The sequence below is a fragment of the Coturnix japonica genome, chromosome 15 (genome assembly GCF_054131305.1).
Source record: "Coturnix japonica strain WE chromosome 15, WE-NBRP24, whole genome shotgun sequence".
Classification (NCBI taxonomy): Eukaryota; Metazoa; Chordata; class Aves; order Galliformes; family Phasianidae; genus Coturnix; species Coturnix japonica.
The window spans coordinates 16,970,883-16,991,700 of NC_140677.1; the positions used below are offsets into that span (position 1 = coordinate 16,970,883).

Genomic DNA, 20,818 nt, shown 5'->3' on the forward strand with positions numbered 1-20,818 from the left:
TGGCGTCTCGTGGTGGGGCCGGCTCTGAGGATGGGGCCGTTCGCCGCCGTCCGGTCCCGCGGTGCTCGTTTCCGTGGGAGGGGGGGGATCCCTCTGCCCCCGCCCTGAGCTCGGGGCTGAGCGCGGCCGTTCCAGGGCAGCCCCCGGCGGAGAAACTGAGGCGAGGAGCGGGGCCGCCCCGGGCTGCGGGGAACGGGGCCGGCCAGCGCCCCACACACCCTCCCCCGTCCCCGCCTCCATCCCGCCCCGCCGGACGCAGCCAGCGGAGCCGCCGCTCCATCGGCCCTCGCCGGGGCTCTGCCTCAGTTTCCCCCGCGGGGCGGCCGCCCCCTTTCCCGGCCCCCTCCGGGCCATGGAGCTGATCGAGCTGCGGGAGCTGCAGCCGGAGCCGCGGCCGGGCCGGGGCCGCCTGGAGCGAACCAACGCGCTGCGCATCAGCCCGGCCCGTCGGCACGGCCCCGGAGCGCGGCCCGAACACAGACCGGCGGCACCGAGCACCGGGCATCGCTTCGAGCCCCGGCGCCGCGGGCTCCACACCTGGTGCGACCTCTGCGGGGATTTCGTCTGGGGAGGCGGCAGGAAGAGCCTCCAGTGCCGCCGTGAGTATCGCACCCCGCCGAGCATCCCCCGGGCGCTGCGCATCAACCCTGGGCTCCGGGTGTCCCGGTACCGAGCATCCCGGTACCGTGCAGCCCCCAGGCAGTGGCTGTCCTGGGACTGGTATCCCGGTACCGAGCATTCCCCTGGGCACTGGGCATCCCAGTACCGGGCATCTTCCCGGGCACCGAGCATCCCAGCACAGAGTACAGGGCATCCCTCCCCTGGCACCAGGCATCACGTATCCTGGTATCAGACCCCACTGCCCCGAGCATGGGGCATCCCTGTACCAGGTTAATACTACAAAGCCTGGGCAAACTATATGGAGCATCCTCTCAGGTACCAGCTGTCCCCGGGCTGAGCCTCCTGCCACCAGACATCTCCCCGGCCATCCTGGTAGCAGCCAGGCTGTGGGCGCCCGGTACCAAACAAGCACTGAGCAGCCCAGTACTGAGCATCTCTGCCCAGGGCACCCCCGCTGGGTACCAGGCATCCAGGCACTGAGCTCCACAGTACTGAGCACTCCCACCTGGCACTGGGCACCCCAAAATGGACACTGCAGTCCCAGTATTGAACATCCAAGTAGATCATGGGCATCCTAAGTACTGAGCATCCTGGTCCTTAGAACCCGGTACCGAGCATTCCAGTACCAACCAACCCAGTACTGAGCATCCCGGTACCACCCCCCTTGTTGCGGGTATCCCGGTACCAAGCACCTGCTCAGGTACCAGGCATCCCATTGCTGGGTGCCCGCACTGTGTGACCAGGCAGGGGACGTGGGCACCTCGGTACGGCCCAGCAGCGCCGGGTGCCACGCTGGGTGCCCTGGTACAGCGTGGGCATGTGGGCAGGTGGCACGGCCGGTGCGTGGGGTCCGGTGGGGCCGTTGTGCCCATTGTGTCCTCTGCCCCAGACTGCAGCTTCACCTGCCACTACCGCTGCCGGGCCCTGGTGCGGCTGGACTGCAGCGGCCCCCCAGGCACCGGGGACGAGGACGATGGCAGCGAGCAGGAGCTGGAGAAGGACACGAATGTGGTACGGGACCGCGGGGATGGGGGAGCGGGGCGGACGTGGAGGGAGCGGGGACAGCCCAGGCTGGGCCGTGCCAAGCCAAGGGGCGCCGTGCCGTGCCACGAGAGGCCGTGCTATGCCATGCTACGGCACGCTGCGCCATGCTGTGCCATGCGGTGCTGTGCCATGTGGTGCTGTGCCATGCCGTGCCGTGCCAAGCTATGCCGTGCCGTGCCCGCAGCAGCCCTGGGACCGCAGGGTGCGTGGCCCGGGTGAAATCACCGCCGGAAACGGGGCCGCACCGCCCCCGGCCCGCGTCAGGCCAACGGCCGCGGTGGGGCGGAGCCGGGCTGAGCCGGGCCGGGCAGCGGGAGAGCGGGAGAGAGCGGAGCCGGGTGGGACTGAGCGAGGAACTGGGCCGAGACGGGACCGAAACCGGGACCGGAGCCGGGACTGAAACCGGGACCGGGAAGCGGGACTGAATCGAGCCGGGACCCGAGCCGAGGAGCGGCGCTGAACCGAGCCGAGCCGAACCGGGCGAAGCGGGCCGTGCGGAGCCGGGCCGGAGCGGGCGGGCTGGCGCGGGGCCGGGCGTGCCCCTGTGCCCGGGCCGGGGCTGCCGCAGCCGTGGCCGGGGTAGAGGGCGGCGGCGGCGGGGCGGGGTCCGGCGGCTGCGGGGCGGCGGGGCTGGCGCTGCGCTGGGGCGGCGCGGGGGGCTCGGGGGGCAGCGCGGCCAGCAGCGGCTACTGCAGCCAGGAGGACTCCGACTCCGAGCCCGAGCTCTTCTACACCGCCCGCACCTCCTTCGGCCGCCGCCCGCGTCGCCGCCAGGTCGGTCCCGGGCCGGCCGTGACGTCGTGGGGCTGACGTCATGCGGGGGGCACGGGGCGTTTTTTTGGGTGGGAGGAGTTCGGGGGCACTTTGCACGGGGACACGCGTCGGAGCGAGCGTGGCTTGTTACTGGGGGGAGCGGGGGGCGAGAGCGTGCATTGCTGGGAGCGAGCTGCCCCCATCCCCACGCAGGTCCGGCAGCCCCGGCCGCTCCCGGCCCCACAGCACCGTGAGGACACGTGCTGCTGTGCGGACCTATGTAAATAGTCATTAACAGACACGGGCGGGCTGCCCCGAAGCCTCGGGCATCCCCATGGGGCACCCAGCCTGCCCCGGTGCCGGGCTGGCGGCTGCCTCGGGGACAGCGCTGTGATCTGGAGCGCTGGGAGGGGACACCCCGGGCTGTCCCGGCTGGGAGGAACGTGGGTTGGCGTCGCCATCCGTCACCCCACCTTCACGGCCATGGGGTGGCCATCCCGGCGTTGGGGACAGGCACGAGGCCGTGGTGCATTGCGACCCTGTGCTCAGCACGGCATCCACCCCGCAGGATGAGCCCAGCAGCTGGGAGACGGCGGAGCTGGACCCGGCGCAGGTGGAGCAGCGCATCAAGGAGTACAACAGCCAGATCAACAGCAACCTCTTCATGAGCCTGGTATGGGGACGGGGACGGGCAGGGGGCAGCGCAGCCCCGGCCCCGCTCACCGCCCCGTGTCCCCGCGGCAGAACAAGGACGGCTCCTACACCGGCTTCATCAAGGTGCAGCTCAAGCTGGCTCGCCCCGTCTCGGTGCCGGCCGCCAAGCGGGGTCCGGGGGGGCGGCCGGGGCAGCGCCCGGCGGGTGTGAAGCGGCGCACGTCGTTCTACCTGCCCCGGGGCACCGTCAAACACCTGCACGTGCTGTCACACACCCGCGCCAGCGACGTGATCAGCGCGCTGCTCCGCAAGTTCACCGTGGTGGACGATCCCCGCAAGTTCGCGCTGTTCGAGCGCTCCGAGAAGGATGAACAAGGTACGGCCGGGCCGGGCCGCGCCGTGGTACCGCGGGGTGGTTGTTCCCAGCGGCATCAACCGCGTCCCCCACGGGCACAGGCCGCGTGGCTGCGGCGCTGCCCCCATTGCGGCCCGTCCCCATTGCGCCGGTGTCCCCGATGGTGGTGCCGTCCTGCGGGGGCGGAGCTGGTATCCCCACGGGTGGCGGTGCCATCCCGGTGCCATCCCGGTCCCATCCCGGTTCCCCGTGTCCCCGCAGTGTACCTGCGCAAACTGGCGGACGACGAGCGGCCGCTGCGGCTGCGGCTGCTGGCGGGACCCAGCGAGAAGGCGCTGAGCTTCGTGCTGAAGGAGAACGAGAGCGGGGACGTGAACGTGAGTGTGGCGGGGGAGGTGCCGTGCGGTTCGGTTCGGTTCGGTTCGGTTCGGTTCGGTGTGGCGGTGCTCGGTGTTAGCACTGTCTCTCCCTTGTTAGTGGGACGCGTTCTCGCTGCCGGAGCTGCACAACTTCCTGCTCATCCTGCAGCGGGAGGAGGCCGAGCACATGCGCCGTGTCCGCCATCGCTACGCCCGGTGCCGCCGGGAGCTGCAGGCCGCGCTGGCCGCCCGCACAACGGGCTGACACACCGGAACGGCCTCACCGCCGGCGGGGGCACGGAGCGGGAGCGCGGGGCGGCGCGGGGCGTCGTGCTGCGATCAATAAAGAGCTGGGAGAGAAACGAGCTGTGTGTGTGTATTTGTGTGTGTGTGTGTATTTGTGTGTGTGTGTGTGTGTGTGTGTGTGTGTGTATTTGTGTGTGTGTGTGTGTGTGTGTGTGTGTGTGTATTTGTGTGTATTTGTGTGTGTGTGTGTGTGTATTTGTGTGTGTGTGTGTGTGTGTATTTGTGTGTGTGTGTGTGTGTGTGTGTGTGTGTGTATTTGTGTGTATTTGTGTGTGTGTGTGTGTGTATTTGTGTGTGTGTGTATTTGTGTGTGTGTGTGTGTGTGTGTATTTGTGTGTGTGTGTATTTGTGTGTGTGTGTATTTGTGTGTGTGTGTGTGTGTGTGTATTTGTGTGTGTGTGTATTTGTGTGTGTGTGTGTGTGTGTCTGTATTTGTGTGTGTGTGTGTCTGTATTTGTGTGTATTTGTGTGTGTATTTGTGTGTGTGTATTTGTGTGTGTGTGTGTATTTGTGTCTGTGTGTGTCCGGGCCTCTCAGTGCCGGTGACGGGACTCGAACCCGCGGCCCCAGACGAGGGCGCTCCTCCTCTCGGCGTCACGTGCCGGGGCCGCCGCCGCGCACCGGAAGTGTCGCATCACCCGGCGGCGGTTGCGGCCCGGTCGGTGCGGGCGGCTGCGCGCTGTGCCGGTATCACCGGTACCGCCGGTACCGCCGGGCCGCCCCGCATCCACCCGCTCCGTCCCCGCCCCGCCGCCATGGGCACCAGCGGCTCCAAGTCGCGGGGGCTGTGGCCGTTCGCCTCCTCGGCGGGTGGCGGCGGAGCGGACGGTCCCGGCGGGCAGCAGGCCTTGGCCAGGGCGCGGGGCGGGCGAGCGGCGACACCGTTTGTGTTCACACGGCGCGGGTGAGAAACGGGGGGAACAACAACAACAACAGCGGGAATGAGGGACCGGCACCGAGCGGGGCGGAACCGGGGGAACCGGCAGCGGGGGGGGGGGGGATGGAGCACCGGGATGGGGGCAACGGCAGCGCGGCGCTACTACGGGCGGTGCTACGGGCCTGTACCGGCCACACCTCGCTCACGGCCCCGCGGGCCCTTCCCGCAGCTCCATGTATTACGACGAGGACGGGGATCTCGCCCACGAGTTCTACGAGGAGACGATCGTCACCAAGAACGGGAGGAAGCGCGCCAAGCTGAAGAGGATCCACAAGAACCTGATACCTCAGGTACCGATGGAACCGCAGCTCCTACACACGGTCACAGCGCTGTCGGTGCCGCAGGGCAGCGCTGCTCACTGCTGCTCCCGTAACCACAGGCTCCAGCTGCAGTACAGCCCAGCTCACACTCACACCATCGTGCAGCGCTGTGCTGCCCTGCTACATCCCTTTGCACACAGGAGCAGTGCCCGGTGCGTGGTGCTGCTGGGCAGAGCACATGGACCCTCTGGGTTTGTGCTGCAGGGTGTGCGGTGCCTGCCCCGACATCCTGACACTGAGCACTTTCCCTTTGCTGTGGGTGCTGGCACAGCAGTGTCACAGTGTGACAGAGTTGCTGGGAGCAGCAGCCAGAGCCTGTCACATGCTAATGTGATCATACCCTCTGCAGTGATGGCGGTGCTGCGACCGATGGGTTCTGCATATTGGGTTGCTTGGGATTTGGTCTCTGTTTAAAATAAGTGAATGTGGTGAAGCCAGGTGGGTGTTGGGACGCTGGTTGAGGTACAGGAGAAAGGTAATTTTGGTGTAGGGGAGCTCCTGGGGGCTTAAGTGGAGAGTAGGGAGATGGAGCCTGTCAGCAGGGGCAGCCTGCAGAAGTCTGGCATGGCCACAGCCTGAGCCCAGGGGGAGCTGTTGGTGCACTCTGAGGGTCATGCAGCAGGACAGGCAAGGCTGCCCCAATGGAGAAGGGTAGGGATGTGGAGTTGCATCCCATCCCTCCTCTGTGTGGGTTCAAACTCCTGTGGTTAGACAGCAAGGCCCAGCTGGAGTGAAGCACAGAACATCTTTTCACTGGCCCAGGCTTTTCTTTGGTCTTTCCTAATCCTGCCAAGCAAACGTGCACTTCTCGCCCTGCTGAGCACAGAGCCCCGCTCACACTGCTGGCTCACAAGTGTGTCCTCACAGTGCTGTGACAGGAGATTGCTTGCCCTGGAGCATGGGAAAGGCGCCTGTGGCTGGCATGGATGGAGCGTGCATTCAGCAGTGCCCCCTTGGACAGAAAGCTGCTTTTCTCACACGCCAGCTGCCCTCGCTGCATTTTCTCAGAGAGCTCCTTTCATTCTTTTAAATCCCGTGAATGAAAGGTGCCAAATGAAAGGCTGGGGCAGCCAATATCTGCCAGTCACGCATCAGCTGCTGCACGGGCAGTGCCTGGCAGAGCAGCTCCCTCCTTCCCCGCCCGGCTGCACTCCAGACCCGTCGTGTGCGGCAGCAGCCGCTCCTCCTGTGCCTCCCAGGGCCAAGGGCAAAGGGCAGAACACTTGTGTGCTGCCTCTCTGCTGTCCTTGCTGCCAGGGTGGCAGCACAGACCTTTTCCTTGAGGGCATGTTGCCCTCGGGATGGTGCCATGCAGAGCTTTGTTTTGCCTGAGAGTGCTTGTTCTGTTCCTGTGCCGCCCCTTGTCCACCGCTCATCCTCTTCTTTCAGGGCATAGTTAAGCTGGAGCACCCTCGCATTCATGTGGATTTCCCCGTGATCATCTGCGAGGTGTGACTGCTGCTGCCCGTGGGCGAGACGGACCCGAGTGTTGCCACGCGAGGCTGCCCTGTGTTCCCAGCAAAGGAGGACACTGAGACGTGGACCGTGGCTCTCCCTCGCCCAGAGGCCAGGCAGGACGGAGCAGGCTTGGCTGGGCTGTACTTGGCTGCTGCTCCTCAGAGGAGATGGGTGCCCTCGTGCAACAACTGCATAAAAACATCCTCGCTTGAGTCAAAAGACTTAAAATACCTTTTGTAGCCTCTAGCCGACGTTTGGATGGGTAACTGGAACTGCACACGAGCTGCTGTGAGCTGCTGAAGGGAGAGGGAGCCTACACTTCTTGCCAGACGAAATCCCCTGCTTCTCAGGTATGCGGCCCAGGGAGAGCCAGGGCAAGGAGACTCTGCCCGGCAGGTACGTGGCTGGTGTTGCAGCAGCGTGTGGTCTGGCATGGGCACCGTGCAGTGCTCCACAGCAGGTCTGTCCACAGAAGATAACCAGAAGCTGGTGTGGAAATGCATCCGGCTGAGTGCTGTGCTCCTCTTGGGATGGGGACAGAGGTAGGATGCCGTTATCCTGCTGCCTGTCTCTTCCTCATGTGTGTTCCCTGCTTAACACTGGTTCTGGGGAGCTCAGCCCTGCCGCTGCCTGCACCGCAGACCCTGAGATCTCTGCAGTGCGGAGCTGTCTGGGTTCCCCAGCAGCATCTGCCTGCCCCGTCTGCCCACTTGTGCTGTGGGAGCGATCTGGCTCCTGCAGAGCACGGTACCTCCCAGTGGGAACAGCCTCAGCAGGGCCAGGCAGGAAGGAAATCATCACTTCCCTCCCCGTTCCTCTCAAACAATCGCTCGGTAGCCTGCCCTGGCTTGGAAATCTCCCTGGCGATGTGAACTACGGTTCCTCCCTCGCCCCGTGCCCCAGCTGGCGGCAGGAGGAGAAATGCGATGCACTTTAAAGGGAGGCTTTCTGCCCGTCTGGGAAAGCCCTGCTCTCTTCTCCCCTCCCACTTGAGCAGATTGGCCTCGGCCCTGCCGCAAAATTCTTCACCTCTGCATATGGGCGCTGGGTGCCAAGCTGGCTGCTGCTGGGTTGTGAGCAGCACAATCCGAGCACTGGTGGCCCCTGCTCAGCCTCCCCGGGGCAGCGGGTGCAGATTTTGCCCAGCTTGCAGCCTGCTCCCACAGCAGCCAGCTTTGCATCCCCTCCTTTTTTGTCCCGGAACTTATTTACTTTCTAAGCACTTCAGACGTTCGCTACCTCGATTTTTGATTTAAGCTGCCAGCTCTTGGCTGCCGGCCCTATCGGCGTCTGCGTGGGACGTATCCAGCCCTTTGCCCACCGAGAGCCGCATTCCTGGCTTCTGGGAGATAACGGCAGCGTGGCTGTTGCCGTCTTCCTGTCACCGCCTCTTCCCTCCGTGTCCCCCACCCGCTGTTCCCATTGACAGGGGCCAGTGCGGAGGGCGAAGCGGATGGGCCGGGCTCCAGCGGGGAGCTGGGCTACACTGTGATGCTGGGCATTTCTCTCGACATCTTTTGTTCTCCCGCTTGCTTGGAAGAGTCTGTCTTCAAACAATCCCCCACTGAAGTGTTTCTTATTCACGCCACCTGCTCAGAGCGCGGCCTCATGAGAACGGCGTCTCCGGGGCCGCTTTTGTTCTCTCCCGGAGGCCGTTCTTCCCTGCCCCTTCCACCCTTCCCCCAGGGCACCGCACACGCTTCCCCCCAGCCCATGTATTTTTTCCAGCCCTTTTCCCTGGGAGGCAGCAGCACCGAGCTCCTCACCGAGCTGCTCCTCACAGCCTGGCCCCATGGTGCTGTGTGGGGCAGGCAGGTCCTGGGCGTCTGGGGGGAGCTGGAGAAACGTGATGAACGTGTAAATAGTGTCTGTGTGCGCTGTGGCGTCGGAGCAAGTGAAACGAGGACGTTTCCTTCCTTTTTCTTTTTTCTTTTCCTTTTTTTCACGACTTTGTGCAGTTGTGCTTTCCCGTGTGGATGTGTAGCCGGATCGTAATCACAGCACTAGTTGTGCCGGTGGGAAGCGCGGGGTTGGGAGACAAACACTATTTATGGCCCTTCCTTTGCCTCCCCGCGCATCTGTCCACTTTTGGTAAACTTCAATAAACTTCTTTGTAGATCCTGCAGCTCTGGGCGCTGGTTCCCTGAGGAAGGTTGGGGCTGTGATGGCTGTGTCTGTGCCATGGGGGCCGTTTTGGGGTTCTGAGGGGTCTCAGCTTTGCTGGCAAATGCTGGCAGCCTCTGGCTGGTACCACAGTGATGGTGGAGCGGAGCAGCGCTGCCTGCACAGCACCCTGCAGTGAAGCGCTGTGCCCGGGGGCAGTGCTGGGTGCTGGCTTGGTAGCGGTGGCACTTGATGAATCCGAGCCCTGCAGCTCTTTACCTGCTGATTTCTCCCAACACAGGCAGCAGTGCTTGCAGAGGGCTGTGTGGGTGAGCAGTGCTGGCAGGGAGGGTTCCTGCTGCTGTGCTGCACCTGAGTGGGACGGTAACAGCGGCAACTTTGATGGCACAGCTTGAAAGCTGGGCTCTGCCATTTATGATCCGCTGGAACGGATTCCTCTTTCTCAACCAGAGTGCATCTCTTGCGCTGACTCAAGCAGAGCTCGTCCAGCAGCGGAGCTCTGCTGGGACAGGATCTGCGTGTCCGCTCCTTAATCACTGGCCTGACAAATCAGTGCCTCATCAATTGCACCAACACAGCGTGTTTCTCATCAGCACTGTGACCCCGTGCCGGGCTGCTGCCTGCTGTCCCGGCCTCACCGGACAGAGCGAGCATGATCTCAGTGCACTCCTGCATCCTGCTCTGCCCTGCAGCCCTGTGAGTGTTTTCCTGCCTCCGTGTTCACATCATTTCCTCCACGCGAGCTGGCTGCAGAACGAACAGCTGACGAAGGCTTTAATGGGAGCAATGAGCTCTGTGTCCCTTGGGGATGCTGTGGTCCCCACGCAGCTGGCTCTGCCTGTCGGTCCATGGGGATCAAACCCTGCGGGGTCGGCTCACTCTGTCCCGGCGGCAGCGCTGGCGTCATGGCCGGGTGAAGCTGAACAATGCGGCGGCACCAGCTCAACCTGAGGGCAGCTCCGTGTCCTGCTGGGATGTGGCTGTGCCCCATCCCTCCATGTCAGCCCCCCCAGCCCTGACCCCTGCGGTGACCCCGGGTGACACCCAGCCTGCTGTGTATGATGGAAAATGTTAGGCATTTCTTGGGCCTGTTTATGGCCCCAGGCGGGCGGCATGGAAGGGAAGGGCAGCACCCGCCTGCGCTGCCATTTCTTGGCTCGTGGCAGAGGTTTCTTGGCAGGGCAGCGGCTCTGCCCGCTGTCCCAATGGCGCTGTGATCACACTGGGATCTCAGCCCAGGGGTGGAGGACGGAGCCCCGAAGCCATCGGCAGGAGATAAGGTGGGCAGGGCTGCGTGGAGGGGCTGGGGACGGGTTCGCTGTGGTGACACGATGGCCGTTGCTGCTCCCGGGAGCTTCCGCAGATTCAGCCCTGCTTCCTTCCCCGCGCCGGCTGGGCTGGGTGGCTCCCAGCCCCATTGCTGGGTGCTGCTCCCATCCTCGTGCTGTGTTCCCATGTCTGTGGCCACAGGGACTGATGGGGGCAGCTGGCACCAGCGGGGACACCCCATGATTCTGCTGGTCCATCCCCAATGGTTGGGCCCTGGGGACACTGAGGCCGGTTTGTGCCCCCTCGCTCTGTGCTGTGACGGTCTGAGGGGACACGAGGACACACAGACCTGCTTGTCACCAGCGTGTCGCCCCGGCAGCAGATGGCAGCGGGCTCATCATGTGGCCCTGCCTGTCCCCAGCTGCTGCCTCCAGGCTGACTTCATGTCCCACCGACAGTGATGCTGACATATGGGTGCTGCCTTCCCGGCCCCTCTCGCCACACTCACACCCAGACACGGGTGTGCAGTGAGGATGGCCAGGCCGCGTCCCCTGCTCGTCCCCGTGCCCAGGGGTGCAGCCGGATCCTCCTCCCATGTCCCCGGGCAGGAAACTGGCGGCTGAGCCAGCAGCGCTGAGTGTGTGCGCAGGATGTGCCGGCCCTGCTGACCCCGCGAGCCTCGGGGACACCGGGAACAGCGGGAACAGCGGGAACAGTAGGAACAGCGGGAACAGCGCCCCGGGGACAGCGCCGCTCTGGGGACACCAATATGGGACCGCAGCATCCCGGGGACACCACTGCACGCCGCACCTGCCGCGGTGCCAGCCCCGTCCTGGGCACGTCCCCGCCCGGTGTCACCCCGCACCCCCTCCCTCCTCCTGCCCCCCCGCCCCCCGTCGCCCCCTACCGGAGGCCCCGCCCCGTGCCCGGACCCCGCCCACCGCCGCGCCGGTCTCGGGGCCGGACGGGCCGTACCAAGTGCGACGCGGCCGTAGGGGCAGCTCTCCCCGCCCGCCCCGGCCGCACCTCGGGCCGTACCGTGTCCCCGCCGCCGCTCCGCTCCACGATCCCGTCCGGCTCCTGCACTTCTCCTCCCCGCCCCGGGCCGCGCTGCGGGGGGGGCCGGGCCGAGCGGGGCCGGAGCGGGGCGGGACGCGTGTCCCCCGCGGTGCCGGGCGTGGTGCGCGCCGGACCGCTTTAAAACGGGGCGGCGGGGGGAGGCAGCGCCGGTGGAGCCGCGGCTGGGAGCGAAGGGGCTGCGGGGCTCGGAGGGGGCGCAGCCCAGCGGCAGCGCCGCACGTGGCCGCCCCGCCCCGGCCGCGTCCCGGCGCTTTGTGTGGCGGCGGCGCCCGGCCCCGGACAAAGGCGGCGAGGAGCGGAGCGGAGCGGCGGGGCCGCGCGGGGCGCAGGATGCGCGGGGGCTGCGCGGCGGTGCTGGCGCTGGTGCCGGCGCTGCCCTGGCTGGTGCCGGCCGTGCTGGCGGTGCTGGCCCGGCACAGCCCCGAGAAGCCGTCGGCCGCTCCGCTGCTCACCCGGCGGCCCTTCCTGGTGGCCTGGAACGCGCCCACGCAGGACTGCAAGCCCCGCTTCCAGGTGGCGCTGGACTTCAGCATCTTCGACCTGCACGCGTCGCCCAACGAGGGATTCGTGGACCAGAACCTCACCATCTTCTACAAGGAGCGCCTGGGGCTCTACCCCTACTACAACAAGCAGGACAAGCGCTGGGAGCCCGTGAACGGCGGCGTGCCGCAGCGGAGCAGCCTGGCCGAGCACCTGGCCCGGCTGCAGGACGGCATCGGCAAGTACATCCGATCCGCCGCCTCGGAGGGGCTGGCGGTCATCGACTGGGAGGAGTGGCGCCCCATCTGGATGCGCAACTGGAAGCCCAAGGACGTGTACCAGGAGGAGTCCCGCGAGCTGGTGAAGCAGCGGCAGCCCTTCTGGTCCCCGGAGGAGGTGAACAAGCAGGCGGTCTTCGAGTTCGAGTCGGCCGCGCGGCAGTTCATGGTGGGGACGCTGCGCTACGCCAAGAGCTTCCGGCCCAAGCAGCTCTGGGGGTATTACCTCTTCCCCGACTGCTACAACCACGACTACAGCAAGAACAAGGAGAGCTACACGGGGCAGTGCCCCGACGTGGAGAAGACGCGCAACGACCAGCTGGCGTGGCTGTGGAACGAGAGCCTGGCGCTCTACCCCTCCATCTACCTCGACCCGCTCCTGGCTTCCACGCCCAACAGCAGGAAGTTCGTCCGGGCGCGGGTGATGGAAGCCATGCGCATCTCACGGCAGCACCACGAGGGCTACAGCCTGCCCGTGTTCGTCTACACGAGGCCCACCTACAGCCGCAGGATGGATGTGCTCAGCCAGGTAGGGCTGCTGGTGGGGCTGCCCTCTGCCGAGGAGTCCGGGCCCTTGTCCTGCACGTGGGTGACCTCAAACCGAGGTTCTGGGCCAGCTGTGTGCCGCTCCATGGAGCGTGGTGGCTTCAGCCACCGTGGCAGTGCCACCATCACCTTGTGCTTTAGCTGTCCTCAGCTGGGCAGCAGGACTGGCCCCTTCCCGTGGCACCGAGGGTCTTGTTCCCTGCCAGAAGGGCTGGTGGGCGCTGTCACCAGTCCCTCTAGTGCCAGCAGGTGTGGGGTCCTGCAGCTGGCAGTGGGGTGTGAGAGCCCACAGCTCTTGGGCTCCCTGGCCTGGGAGAGTTGGATTTGGGATCAGACTGGTCCCTGGGAGGCTGGGATTGTCCCCTGCCTCCATGCATGGGGCTCACAGGCACTAACCGGGCTCTGTCCCCACAGCCGGACCTCATCTCCACCATCGGCGAGAGCGCAGCACTGGGAGCAGCCGGGGTCATTTTCTGGGGTGATGCGGAGTACACCAAAAACCGGGTAGGTCTGAGTTCTGTGCAGGCACCTGCGGCTTGAGGCCGAGGTGATCTCTGTATGTGGGGTGTTTCTGTCCCTGGGACACAGCACCGTGCCCCTGACACCCCCATTGTTTTGTTTTTCCCCCAGGAGTCGTGCCAGACAATCAAGGATTACATGGAAGGAGACCTGGGCCGCTACATCGTCAATGTGACGACGGCAGCAGAGCACTGCAGCACAACGCTGTGCCAGGGACAGGGCCGCTGCCTGCGCAGGAACAGCACCGCCAATGTCTTCCTGCACCTCAACCCTGCCACCTTCCAGCTGCAGCACCGGGACCAGGAGCAGCCCCAGCGTCCTCTCATCTGGGCTAAGGGCCACCTGTCTCAGACTGACATCCACTTCCTACAGACCCACTTTCGCTGTCACTGTTACCAGGGCTGGCAGGGCAATTCCTGCCAGCAGCCAGCTGGACCTCGTGGGGCTGCCCCTGGCCCCCTGGCACCCATGGGTGTAGTGGTGCTGCTGCTGTTGTGGATGTGGTGCTAGCCAGGCCGCGCTGAGCTGGGGAGCCCTGCACGTTTCCTGTAGTGGTGTAGTGGACCTGTTGGAGACGGCCCTAAATCGCCTGCTGGCAGCTCCCTGTTGAGGTGCCTCAGGGTGGTGGGGCTGCCCTCTCCTGCCTCTGTGTGAAGGGGATGGGGACATAGGGCGGGTTTTTGGTTTTCTTTTTTTGTTTGGAGGAGGGGGGTGGGGGGGGAAGGGGAAGGAAACCTCTCCTGTTGTAAGGAGAGGGAATGGGGCAAGAAGGGTATGGGGGCAGGGGGGTGGGTGCTGTGTGGTGCTGAGCCCCCGTGTGCTGCCCGACACCAAAGTGCTTTACCTCAATTAAAGCTGGAGGAGCGAGACAGGGGCGTGGACTGCTTGGGACGGGCGTGCGGAGGCGCGGGGCCGACCCTTCCCTGCTCTGTGCCCCCCGCTTTAGGTCTGTAGTGCTGTAGGTCTGTGGGGCTTTGGGGCTGTGGGGTTTTGGGGTTTTGGGGCTGTGGCTGCCGGGCTCAGCCACGCCGGGGCCACCCACGTGGAGGCAGCGTGGCCCCGCCCCTGGCCCCGCCCACCCGCAGCCGCCCCCTCTTTGGCCCCGCCCCCGGACACGTGGCCCCGCCCCTCGCGGCGTGTCGGGTGAGTGTCGCTGCGTGTCGGTGCGTGGGGGGCGCTGGGGGCGGCGGGCAGGGCCGGGCTGTGCCGGGTCGGGAGTCCCGCGTGGGCACGGCACGAACAGCGCTGGGCCGGGGGGCTGCCCTGCCCTGCCTTGTCCTGCCCTGCCCGGCCCGGCCCGACCCGGCCGTGGCTCCGTCCCCGCCCCGTTCCCGCAGCGCTCTGCCGGCGGTCGGTGCCGTCCCGTCCCCGGGCTGTTCTCCCCACTCGTGTCTCCGCGGTTCCGTGCCGTGTTCCTGGCCGTGCTCCCCGGCTCTCACCGCTTCCCCCGTTGCTGCGGATGCCGCCCGTCCCGTGGCATCATCCCCGCATCCCTTTAGCGGTGACCTTCCCACCGCTCCTTTCCTCCTTCCTTCTCCCCCCCCCCCCCATATCTGTTGATCTTTCCGGCTCTGTTCCCCCCCGCTGGTCACTCATTAAGCCGTTCCGATCCGTGGTGCCAGGCTCTGCCCGCTGATAACGTCGGGGTCCCCCCGCAGGGCGGTGGGGCGGCCTCACGTGGCTGTCACCGCCGGGAGAGGGACGGGCTGGAAGCGCCCCCTGAGTCCGGCTGAGGATAAAAGCGCCGCGATCACCGCGTCCCTACAGCCCCCTGAGCGGGTCGGTTCCCCCGCAGCACCATGGCGCCCGGCTGGCTGTGCTGCTCCTTCCTGCTGCTCCTGCCCGCCCCGCTTCGTGCTGCTGGACCTGGCCCCGTTCTGGTCAACCGCCCCTTCGTCACCGTGTGGAACGTCCCCAGCGAGCCCTGCGAACAGGAGTACAACATCAGCCTGGCCCTGGGGGTCTTCGACGTCGTGGCCAACAAAGAGGAGGCCTTCATGGGGCAGGACATCGCGCTGTTCTACAGCTCCCGCCTGGGGCTCTTCCCCTACTACACGGCACAGGGGCAGCCGGTGGACGGGGGGCTGCCGCAGAACGCCAGCCTGGCAGCCCACCTGCAGCAGGCCAGGAGGGACATCGAGGCTGCGCTGCCCAGCGCCACGGCTGGAGGGCTGGCTGTGATCGACTGGGAGCAATGGCGCCCGCTGTGGGCCCGCGACTGGGGCTCCATGGACATCTACAGGAAGAAGTCGGAGGAGCTGGTGCAGCAGCAGCACCCGCTGTGGCCTCCCAGCCGCGTGCAGGAGGTGGCCCAGCAGCAGTACCAGAAAGCTGCCCGCGCTTTCATGGAGCAGACGCTGCAGCTGGGTGAGGCCGTGCGACCCGCTGCGTATTGGGGCTTCTACGGCTTCCCCGACTGCTACAACAACAACTTCAGCAGCCCGCAGTACAACGGCAGCTGCCCGGTGCTGGAGCAGCAGCGCAACCAGGAGCTGGGCTGGCTCTGGAACTGCAGCCGGGCGCTGTACCCCAGCATCTACCTGCCCCAGCAGCTCCAGGGCACCAACAAGGTGCTGCGCTACGTCCGGTACCGCGTGGCCGAGGCCTTTGCTGTCCAGAAGGGCGTCCTGAGCTCTGCCATTCCCGTCCTGCCCTACACAGAGATCTTCTACGATGACACCTCTGACTTTCTCTCTGAGGTGAGGCTAATGGGGATGGGGGGGGGGGCTGGTGGGTGTCCTGCTGCTCCTGGTGCCTTGCCAGGGAAAGAGAGCGGTGCTTTTTGGCTCTGCTGCAGCATTGTGGTGCTGTGTGGGGTGGCACCATGCCCAGATGACCTCTTGTCTCCCCTCGGGCACAGGAGGACCTGGTGAACACTATTGGGGAGAGTGCGGCTCAGGGCGCTGCTGGCATCATCATCTGGGGGAGCTCTGCTGACACTGCCTCCAAGGTGAGTTGGGGGCTGTGAGACCCCGGCACCAACGCAGGACCCCTCCACCGTGATGGGACTGTGACACCACCTTCCCTTGCAGGAGAAGTGCATGAAGCTGAGGGACTACCTGGATGGGGTCCTGGGCCACTACATCGTCAATGTGACAACCAGTGCCCAGCTGTGCAGCCACAGCCTGTGCTCCGGGAACGGCCGCTGTGTGCGCAGGGAGGGCAGGCTGGCCTTCCTACAGCTTGACCCCGGTCACTTTGCCATCAACCTGAAAGCCAAAAAGCCCCAGCCCATGGTGTGGCTCCTGACTGCCAACAGTGACGTGTCTCGGCTGGCTGAGGACTTCACCTGCCAGTGTTACAGTGGCTGGCAAGGAGAGCACTGTGACAGCCAGGGCTCCTCTAATAAGTGAGCAATATCTGCCTTCCATCCTCCCATGCTGGACACCTGATGAGATGGGGAGGGTCACGCTGCCCTTCCTCCAAGTGGGAAGCATGGGAAAAAAGCCCAGGCTGCTAATAAAACTGCTATGCATCCTATAGGGTTGATGCATTCTTTTACTGCGGTTCTACCAGCAGTTTCTGAGTTTGAAATGGCAGTGGGAGGGGTGCACCAGCCATGTCCTTCTGTGCCACCTGACTGTGCCACGGGATCGGGTTGTGGGGTCTTGCGGTGTCCCCTCTGATGGCATACAGCAGGCTTGATGTGCTCCTTTCCCTACTCTATGGCTTATAGCTGTGCCCTGCCATCCCTGTGTGTTCCTAGCAGTGGTGCAGGTGCTTGGTGGTTGCTGCTGGTTGTGGGTAGCTGCTGCAAATCATTCTGTAGCAGGGGCTACATCATTCTGGACTCCTGCTCTAGCACTGGGCTTGGCCACCATAGCTGCCCAGCCTCTCTACATGTACAGCGATGATGGGGACAGAGGCAGCTCTGTGAGGGATGGGAGGAGAGCAGCCCCCGGCGGTCAGGGGCTGGTAGCAGTAGATGACGAATTAGAGGATATAGAGATCGTTGTACAGATAGTTAGTGGGTAGCAAGATAGTTGACAGTGACACAGATAGTTGATATCAAGACAGTTGAGAGTTGATAGTGGGATAGATAGCTGATGGTGATACAGTTAGTGGGTAGATAGCAAGATAGGTCTTTAATAGAGAGGTAGTTTGTGGATAGCAGGATAGTTGCTAGAGAGATAGTTATATCATAGCCAGATAGCTGATGGGGAGATAGTGGATAAAAGCATCACTGATTGCAAGACAGTTGATAGGCAGTAATGGAGAAAATTGACAGTGTTACAGAAAGTTGTTAAGAGAAACATCTTTCATCTCTGCTGCAGATGAGCCACTTGAGTCCTGGGAGTGCCCCCACTGCTTGTATGGGCTCCAATGAAGACCATTTCAGTCCTGCAGGCTGTATGTATTCAGTCTGCTCCCTTCTTTTTACATCTCAGAGGAATCAGATGAGGTGCTGATGGAGACACAGTTGGACTCTTAGGTTCCCCAGTCAGTCTTTGGACACGTTACCAGCTTACAGCCAAGCTCTTTGCCAACTGGCTGCCTCTGTCAAACTTCGTCTTATCTGGACTTTGGCCCAGAATGAGCTGTAATCTAATGCTTAGAGGGGCAGCTTGGAAAAAAGTTGGGTGTAAGTGTTGAGAATGTTACCTTATTATTTGTCCAGTGCAGACGGTGAGTCAATGCTACAAAGGCTTAAATGTGTTCCTCCCAAGTTACCAGCTATTTGATATTTGCTACACATTAAAGACCTTTTACCATAGGAAGAAAACAGCTGTGGCTTCCAAGTCCTCTTTGTGCCTGGAAGGTGTGAGAGCTCCTTGCCACTTGTGTTTGGCTTCTGAATACTCTAAAGCACCCAGGTCACTGAATGCTGCGTCATCAGCTTCTCTTGACTCTGAGGAGCAGACAGGAGACATACTCAAGGAAAAAAGAAGCATTGAACTGGGGGTGTTGGGGCTTTTTCTAGGTCTGAAAAGTGTGACACACCTTGCGAACATGCAGCACTTTGCAAAGCCATCCCAGCATTGGAGCAAGCCCACGCTGCAGCAGGGCCAAGGCAGGAGCGCCTGCAGCCAGCCAAGCGTGGCCCTGGGCGTTGGAGAGCTTCACATGGCTGCCTGCAGCTATCTCTGGGTGGAGCGCGTTTACCTGCCGTCACCCACCTCCTGTTTGCTGTGCTCAGGTTGGCTGGGTAAATCTGCAGTGCTCAAGTAAGGGCCACCAAGCAAGCACCACCTGCTGAACCACACAATGCAGAGGACCCGGACGGGGCATCTCAAGAGCAGGAGCATGAAAAGGCACAAAAACTTCCTCCAAAGATGTTTGGCCATGTGAGCAGCTTGAGGGCAGCAGAGTCTTTGTTGGCTTTGAATGAAGCCTACACAAGGGTCAATGGTGTCACGGGTGAACGTGAGGCTCCAGCACTCTCCTGTTGGTGACAGCTTCAAACACAACTTGCAGGCTCTCCTCCACACACGGTGTTGAAGCTGCTTTTGATATTCTTTCACAAGTAACAGGATCTCCAGATCTTGAATGGAAGAGCTTGCACCTCCTCCAAGCATGGCTCGGCCTGAGCTTCATCTGTTGCTCACTCAGAGCAGCACTGACTTGAATGCAAGATCCCATCACTTCAAATAGAAGAGGCTCTTCCCCACGGTCTCTTTGGGTTTGGTGCTTGAAAACCACCCAGTTCAGCCCTTTGTCTTGCTAGGGTGCTTCCAGGAAGGATCCCGTTCAATCTTATCATAGAATCACGGAATGGCTTAAGTTGGAAGAGACCTAAAGATCACCCAGTTCCAACCCCCTGCCATGGGCTGGTATCCCCCCACTCACTGCAGGCTCCATGAAGGGGGGGCAGCCCTCCCTCCACTGATTCCACAGAAGACAATTCAGAAGTTACTCAGGAAATAAGGTTGTCAGCCTGAGGCCTTGTTTGCTGGCTCCCAGCAACAGTCTGGAAACGCAGCCTGAACAGCAGAGCCTGTTTCAGGTTACATAAACAGAAATGCCTCCGCACCGGGACGCTCGCTTACTGGGAGGCACAATGCTGCGCTATTTGCAGCACCTTTCCTGCTCTGACTTGGCAGGAGCTCCTCTCCTGGTTATTTTCCACCCGGGGGTTTTAAAAACAGACTCGTCAGTGTCCTGTGCTGGTGCTGGCAAGCCAACGGGACAGATACCCACAGCCAGGGGGTCAGACCTGCAAACTGACTTGGTTGCGCTTTACGGAACAGCCTGCAAACGAGTTCTCCTCCGGTGACGTGTTAAGGATACGGCCATACAATGCTCTGAGATGCTGCCCTCATGCTCGGATGCTACTCTGTGGGCAGACTTAAAGCAAACACAGCACATTATAGCAAATATTACAGCAAACAAGTCTGCACAGTCGAGAATTTGACTGCAAGTTTTCTCAGGAGGAGAAATGTGATTCAGCAGGCTCCTGCATGCCACAGCTCCCAGCTGAGACTCAGCAGATCTCTGCGCTGTTGGGCAGTTTGGGGTTAGCTTTGGCAAAAACAAAGCAAGCTGAAATTGAAAGGGGGTGAAAGCTTTCAGACTGCATCTGTCCCTCAGTGCATAGGGTATATGCATTGCTACATTACCTGCTCTAATGTGCATCACCAGATACCTGCATGCAGCAGATAACAGCTGAGATAGCGTAGAGCCAGATAGCTCCGGGCCCAGCTTTTCTCACCCTGACAACCAGCCTGCAAAGAGCAATAGGGCATGAACAGACCCAGCACAGGTACAGTTTTGCTGGCAGACTGACTGCTGCCAGCATTCATTACATACAGCCCCAGAGCACACGGCAGGGCTCCAGCAGATGCAGTGAACACGGACACCTATATCCTCAGGGTGCGTGTGTGAAGCATCTGCAGAACCAGCACCGTGTCTGTGGCACACACTGTCATTGCACTGTTTGCTTCCTCGTTTCTGAGGCAGCCAGGAAAGGAGCAGGCTGTCTTAGCAGGTTTCCCTTCCTGCAGCAGTGGAGCTGCTGACCTTGGCAGTGTGACCTGCCACCAACCTGCTCCCTGGGCTGTGACAGGCACGGCTGACTCCCGGTGTTGCGCCTGCGGCAGCGTCTGAAGAGTGTTAAATAAACCCATGGGAGAGTTTAAAATAAAAACAAAAAGGTTAATTAATGAGTAATCCCTAAGCAAAACAGGGAAACTACATCAGACTGCTCATTTGTGCCATGGTCTCAGCGTGCCATTTATTCCCTCTTCTTTGCATCCAGTGGAAAGAAGTGCAACACCGGAGCAAGTGATACATCAAAAATGGGTTTAGTACAGTAATACTGATGTTATCTTATGTGCTGCCTGCTGTGCAGAGTGGCTGCAAGGAAAGATACGGTTATTTCTTAGTCAGTGGTTATGGAAACTCTCAGCTGTCCGCAATAGGGAAGCAGCACTTGATTGCAGCCCCATGTGCAGCACAAAAATAGCCGGGCAGGCACTCCAGCAATGTGCAGAGCTGGGGGCAGGCCGGGCAGTGCTGCGGCTGCACGAAGGGGAACTCCTGCTGGGTAAAGTTCAGCCTCCCAGAGCCCGGCTGCAAAATGCCTTTGGTAAGAAATCTGAAACAAAAGCACTGTGCCACTCGGCTCTGTGGGCTGCAGCACAGCCCTCCCTGCATTTGCCCAATTCCCTGCAGATCTGACCCAAACAAAGGACTCGGCAGCTGAAGCCTTCCATCAAAACCAAGGAACTCAACTGCAAGGCAGATAGAATAGCTGGAAAACCCTCCGTGGGTTTACC

The 20,818-nt window shown here is 62.6% G+C and overlaps 4 protein-coding genes across 7 annotated transcripts; all 4 read left to right on the plus strand.

Moving 5' to 3' along the window:
• The first annotated feature begins 111 nt into the window (after positions 1-111).
• Positions 112-4,148, plus strand: RASSF1 (Ras association domain family member 1). 3 transcript variants are annotated; one of them, XM_015874477.3, is made up of 6 exons: positions 112-599; positions 1,511-1,632; positions 2,987-3,091; positions 3,163-3,448; positions 3,689-3,804; positions 3,905-4,148. In XM_015874477.3, exons 1-6 carry the CDS (start codon positions 353-355, stop codon positions 4,049-4,051), a joined length of 1,023 nt encoding a protein of 340 aa, XP_015729963.2. In that variant the 5' UTR covers positions 112-352; the 3' UTR covers positions 4,052-4,148. The 3 variants fall into 3 exon arrangements, with proteins under 3 accessions (XP_015729963.2, XP_032303171.2, XP_085373271.1); XM_032447280.2 differs by lacking the exons at positions 112-599; positions 1,511-1,632 and adding an exon at positions 2,306-2,439; XM_085517145.1 differs by lacking the exons at positions 112-599; positions 1,511-1,632 and adding an exon at positions 2,537-2,698.
• A 556-nt stretch (positions 4,149-4,704) lies between these two features.
• TUSC2 (tumor suppressor 2, mitochondrial calcium regulator) lies at positions 4,705-8,932 on the plus strand. Its single transcript, XM_015874495.2, has 3 exons — positions 4,705-4,996; positions 5,199-5,319; positions 6,739-8,932. The coding sequence occupies exons 1-3, from the start codon at positions 4,848-4,850 to the stop codon at positions 6,802-6,804; spliced, it is 336 nt and encodes a 111-aa protein (XP_015729981.2). The 5' UTR covers positions 4,705-4,847; the 3' UTR covers positions 6,805-8,932.
• Positions 8,933-11,152: 2,220 nt separating this feature from the next.
• Positions 11,153-13,972, plus strand: HYAL2 (hyaluronidase 2). Its single transcript, XM_032447277.2, has 3 exons — positions 11,153-12,567; positions 12,999-13,088; positions 13,215-13,972. The coding sequence occupies exons 1-3, from the start codon at positions 11,611-11,613 to the stop codon at positions 13,611-13,613; spliced, it is 1,446 nt and encodes a 481-aa protein (XP_032303168.1). The 5' UTR covers positions 11,153-11,610; the 3' UTR covers positions 13,614-13,972.
• Positions 13,973-14,205: 233 nt separating this feature from the next.
• Positions 14,206-16,583, plus strand: HYAL1 (hyaluronidase 1). 2 transcript variants are annotated; one of them, XM_085517142.1, is made up of 4 exons: positions 14,206-14,246; positions 14,762-15,802; positions 15,964-16,053; positions 16,136-16,583. In XM_085517142.1, exons 2-4 carry the CDS (start codon positions 14,903-14,905, stop codon positions 16,454-16,456), a joined length of 1,311 nt encoding a protein of 436 aa, XP_085373268.1. In that variant the 5' UTR covers positions 14,206-14,246; positions 14,762-14,902; the 3' UTR covers positions 16,457-16,583. The 2 variants fall into 2 exon arrangements, with proteins under 2 accessions (XP_085373268.1, XP_015729975.2); XM_015874489.3 differs by having other exon boundaries at positions 14,226-14,246; positions 14,726-15,802.
• The last annotated feature ends 4,235 nt before the right edge of the window (positions 16,584-20,818 follow it).

Bases quoted from the DNA above. Each gene is read 5' to 3' on its own strand.
- RASSF1 (XM_015874477.3), top strand. From the start codon at position 353: ATGGAGCTGATCGAGCTGCGGGAGCTGCAGCCGGAGCCGCGGCCGGGC. The intron at 3,449-3,688 runs GTACGGCCGGGC...GTGTCCCCGCAG, and splicing joins CTCCGAGAAGGATGAACAAG to TGTACCTGCGCAAACTGGCG. The intron at 3,805-3,904 runs GTGAGTGTGGCG...CTCCCTTGTTAG, and splicing joins ACGAGAGCGGGGACGTGAAC to TGGGACGCGTTCTCGCTGCC.
- HYAL2 (XM_032447277.2), top strand. From the start codon at position 11,611: ATGCGCGGGGGCTGCGCGGCGGTGCTGGCGCTGGTGCCGGCGCTGCCC. The intron at 12,568-12,998 runs GTAGGGCTGCTG...CTGTCCCCACAG, and splicing joins GGATGGATGTGCTCAGCCAG to CCGGACCTCATCTCCACCAT. The intron at 13,089-13,214 runs GTAGGTCTGAGT...TTTTTCCCCCAG, and splicing joins CGGAGTACACCAAAAACCGG to GAGTCGTGCCAGACAATCAA.
- HYAL1 (XM_085517142.1), top strand. From the start codon at position 14,903: ATGGCGCCCGGCTGGCTGTGCTGCTCCTTCCTGCTGCTCCTGCCCGCC. The intron at 15,803-15,963 runs GTGAGGCTAATG...CCTCGGGCACAG, and splicing joins CCTCTGACTTTCTCTCTGAG to GAGGACCTGGTGAACACTAT. The intron at 16,054-16,135 runs GTGAGTTGGGGG...CTTCCCTTGCAG, and splicing joins CTGCTGACACTGCCTCCAAG to GAGAAGTGCATGAAGCTGAG.
- TUSC2 (XM_015874495.2), top strand. From the start codon at position 4,848: ATGGGCACCAGCGGCTCCAAGTCGCGGGGGCTGTGGCCGTTCGCCTCC. The intron at 4,997-5,198 runs GTGAGAAACGGG...CCCTTCCCGCAG, and splicing joins TTTGTGTTCACACGGCGCGG to CTCCATGTATTACGACGAGG. The intron at 5,320-6,738 runs GTACCGATGGAA...CTCTTCTTTCAG, and splicing joins ACAAGAACCTGATACCTCAG to GGCATAGTTAAGCTGGAGCA.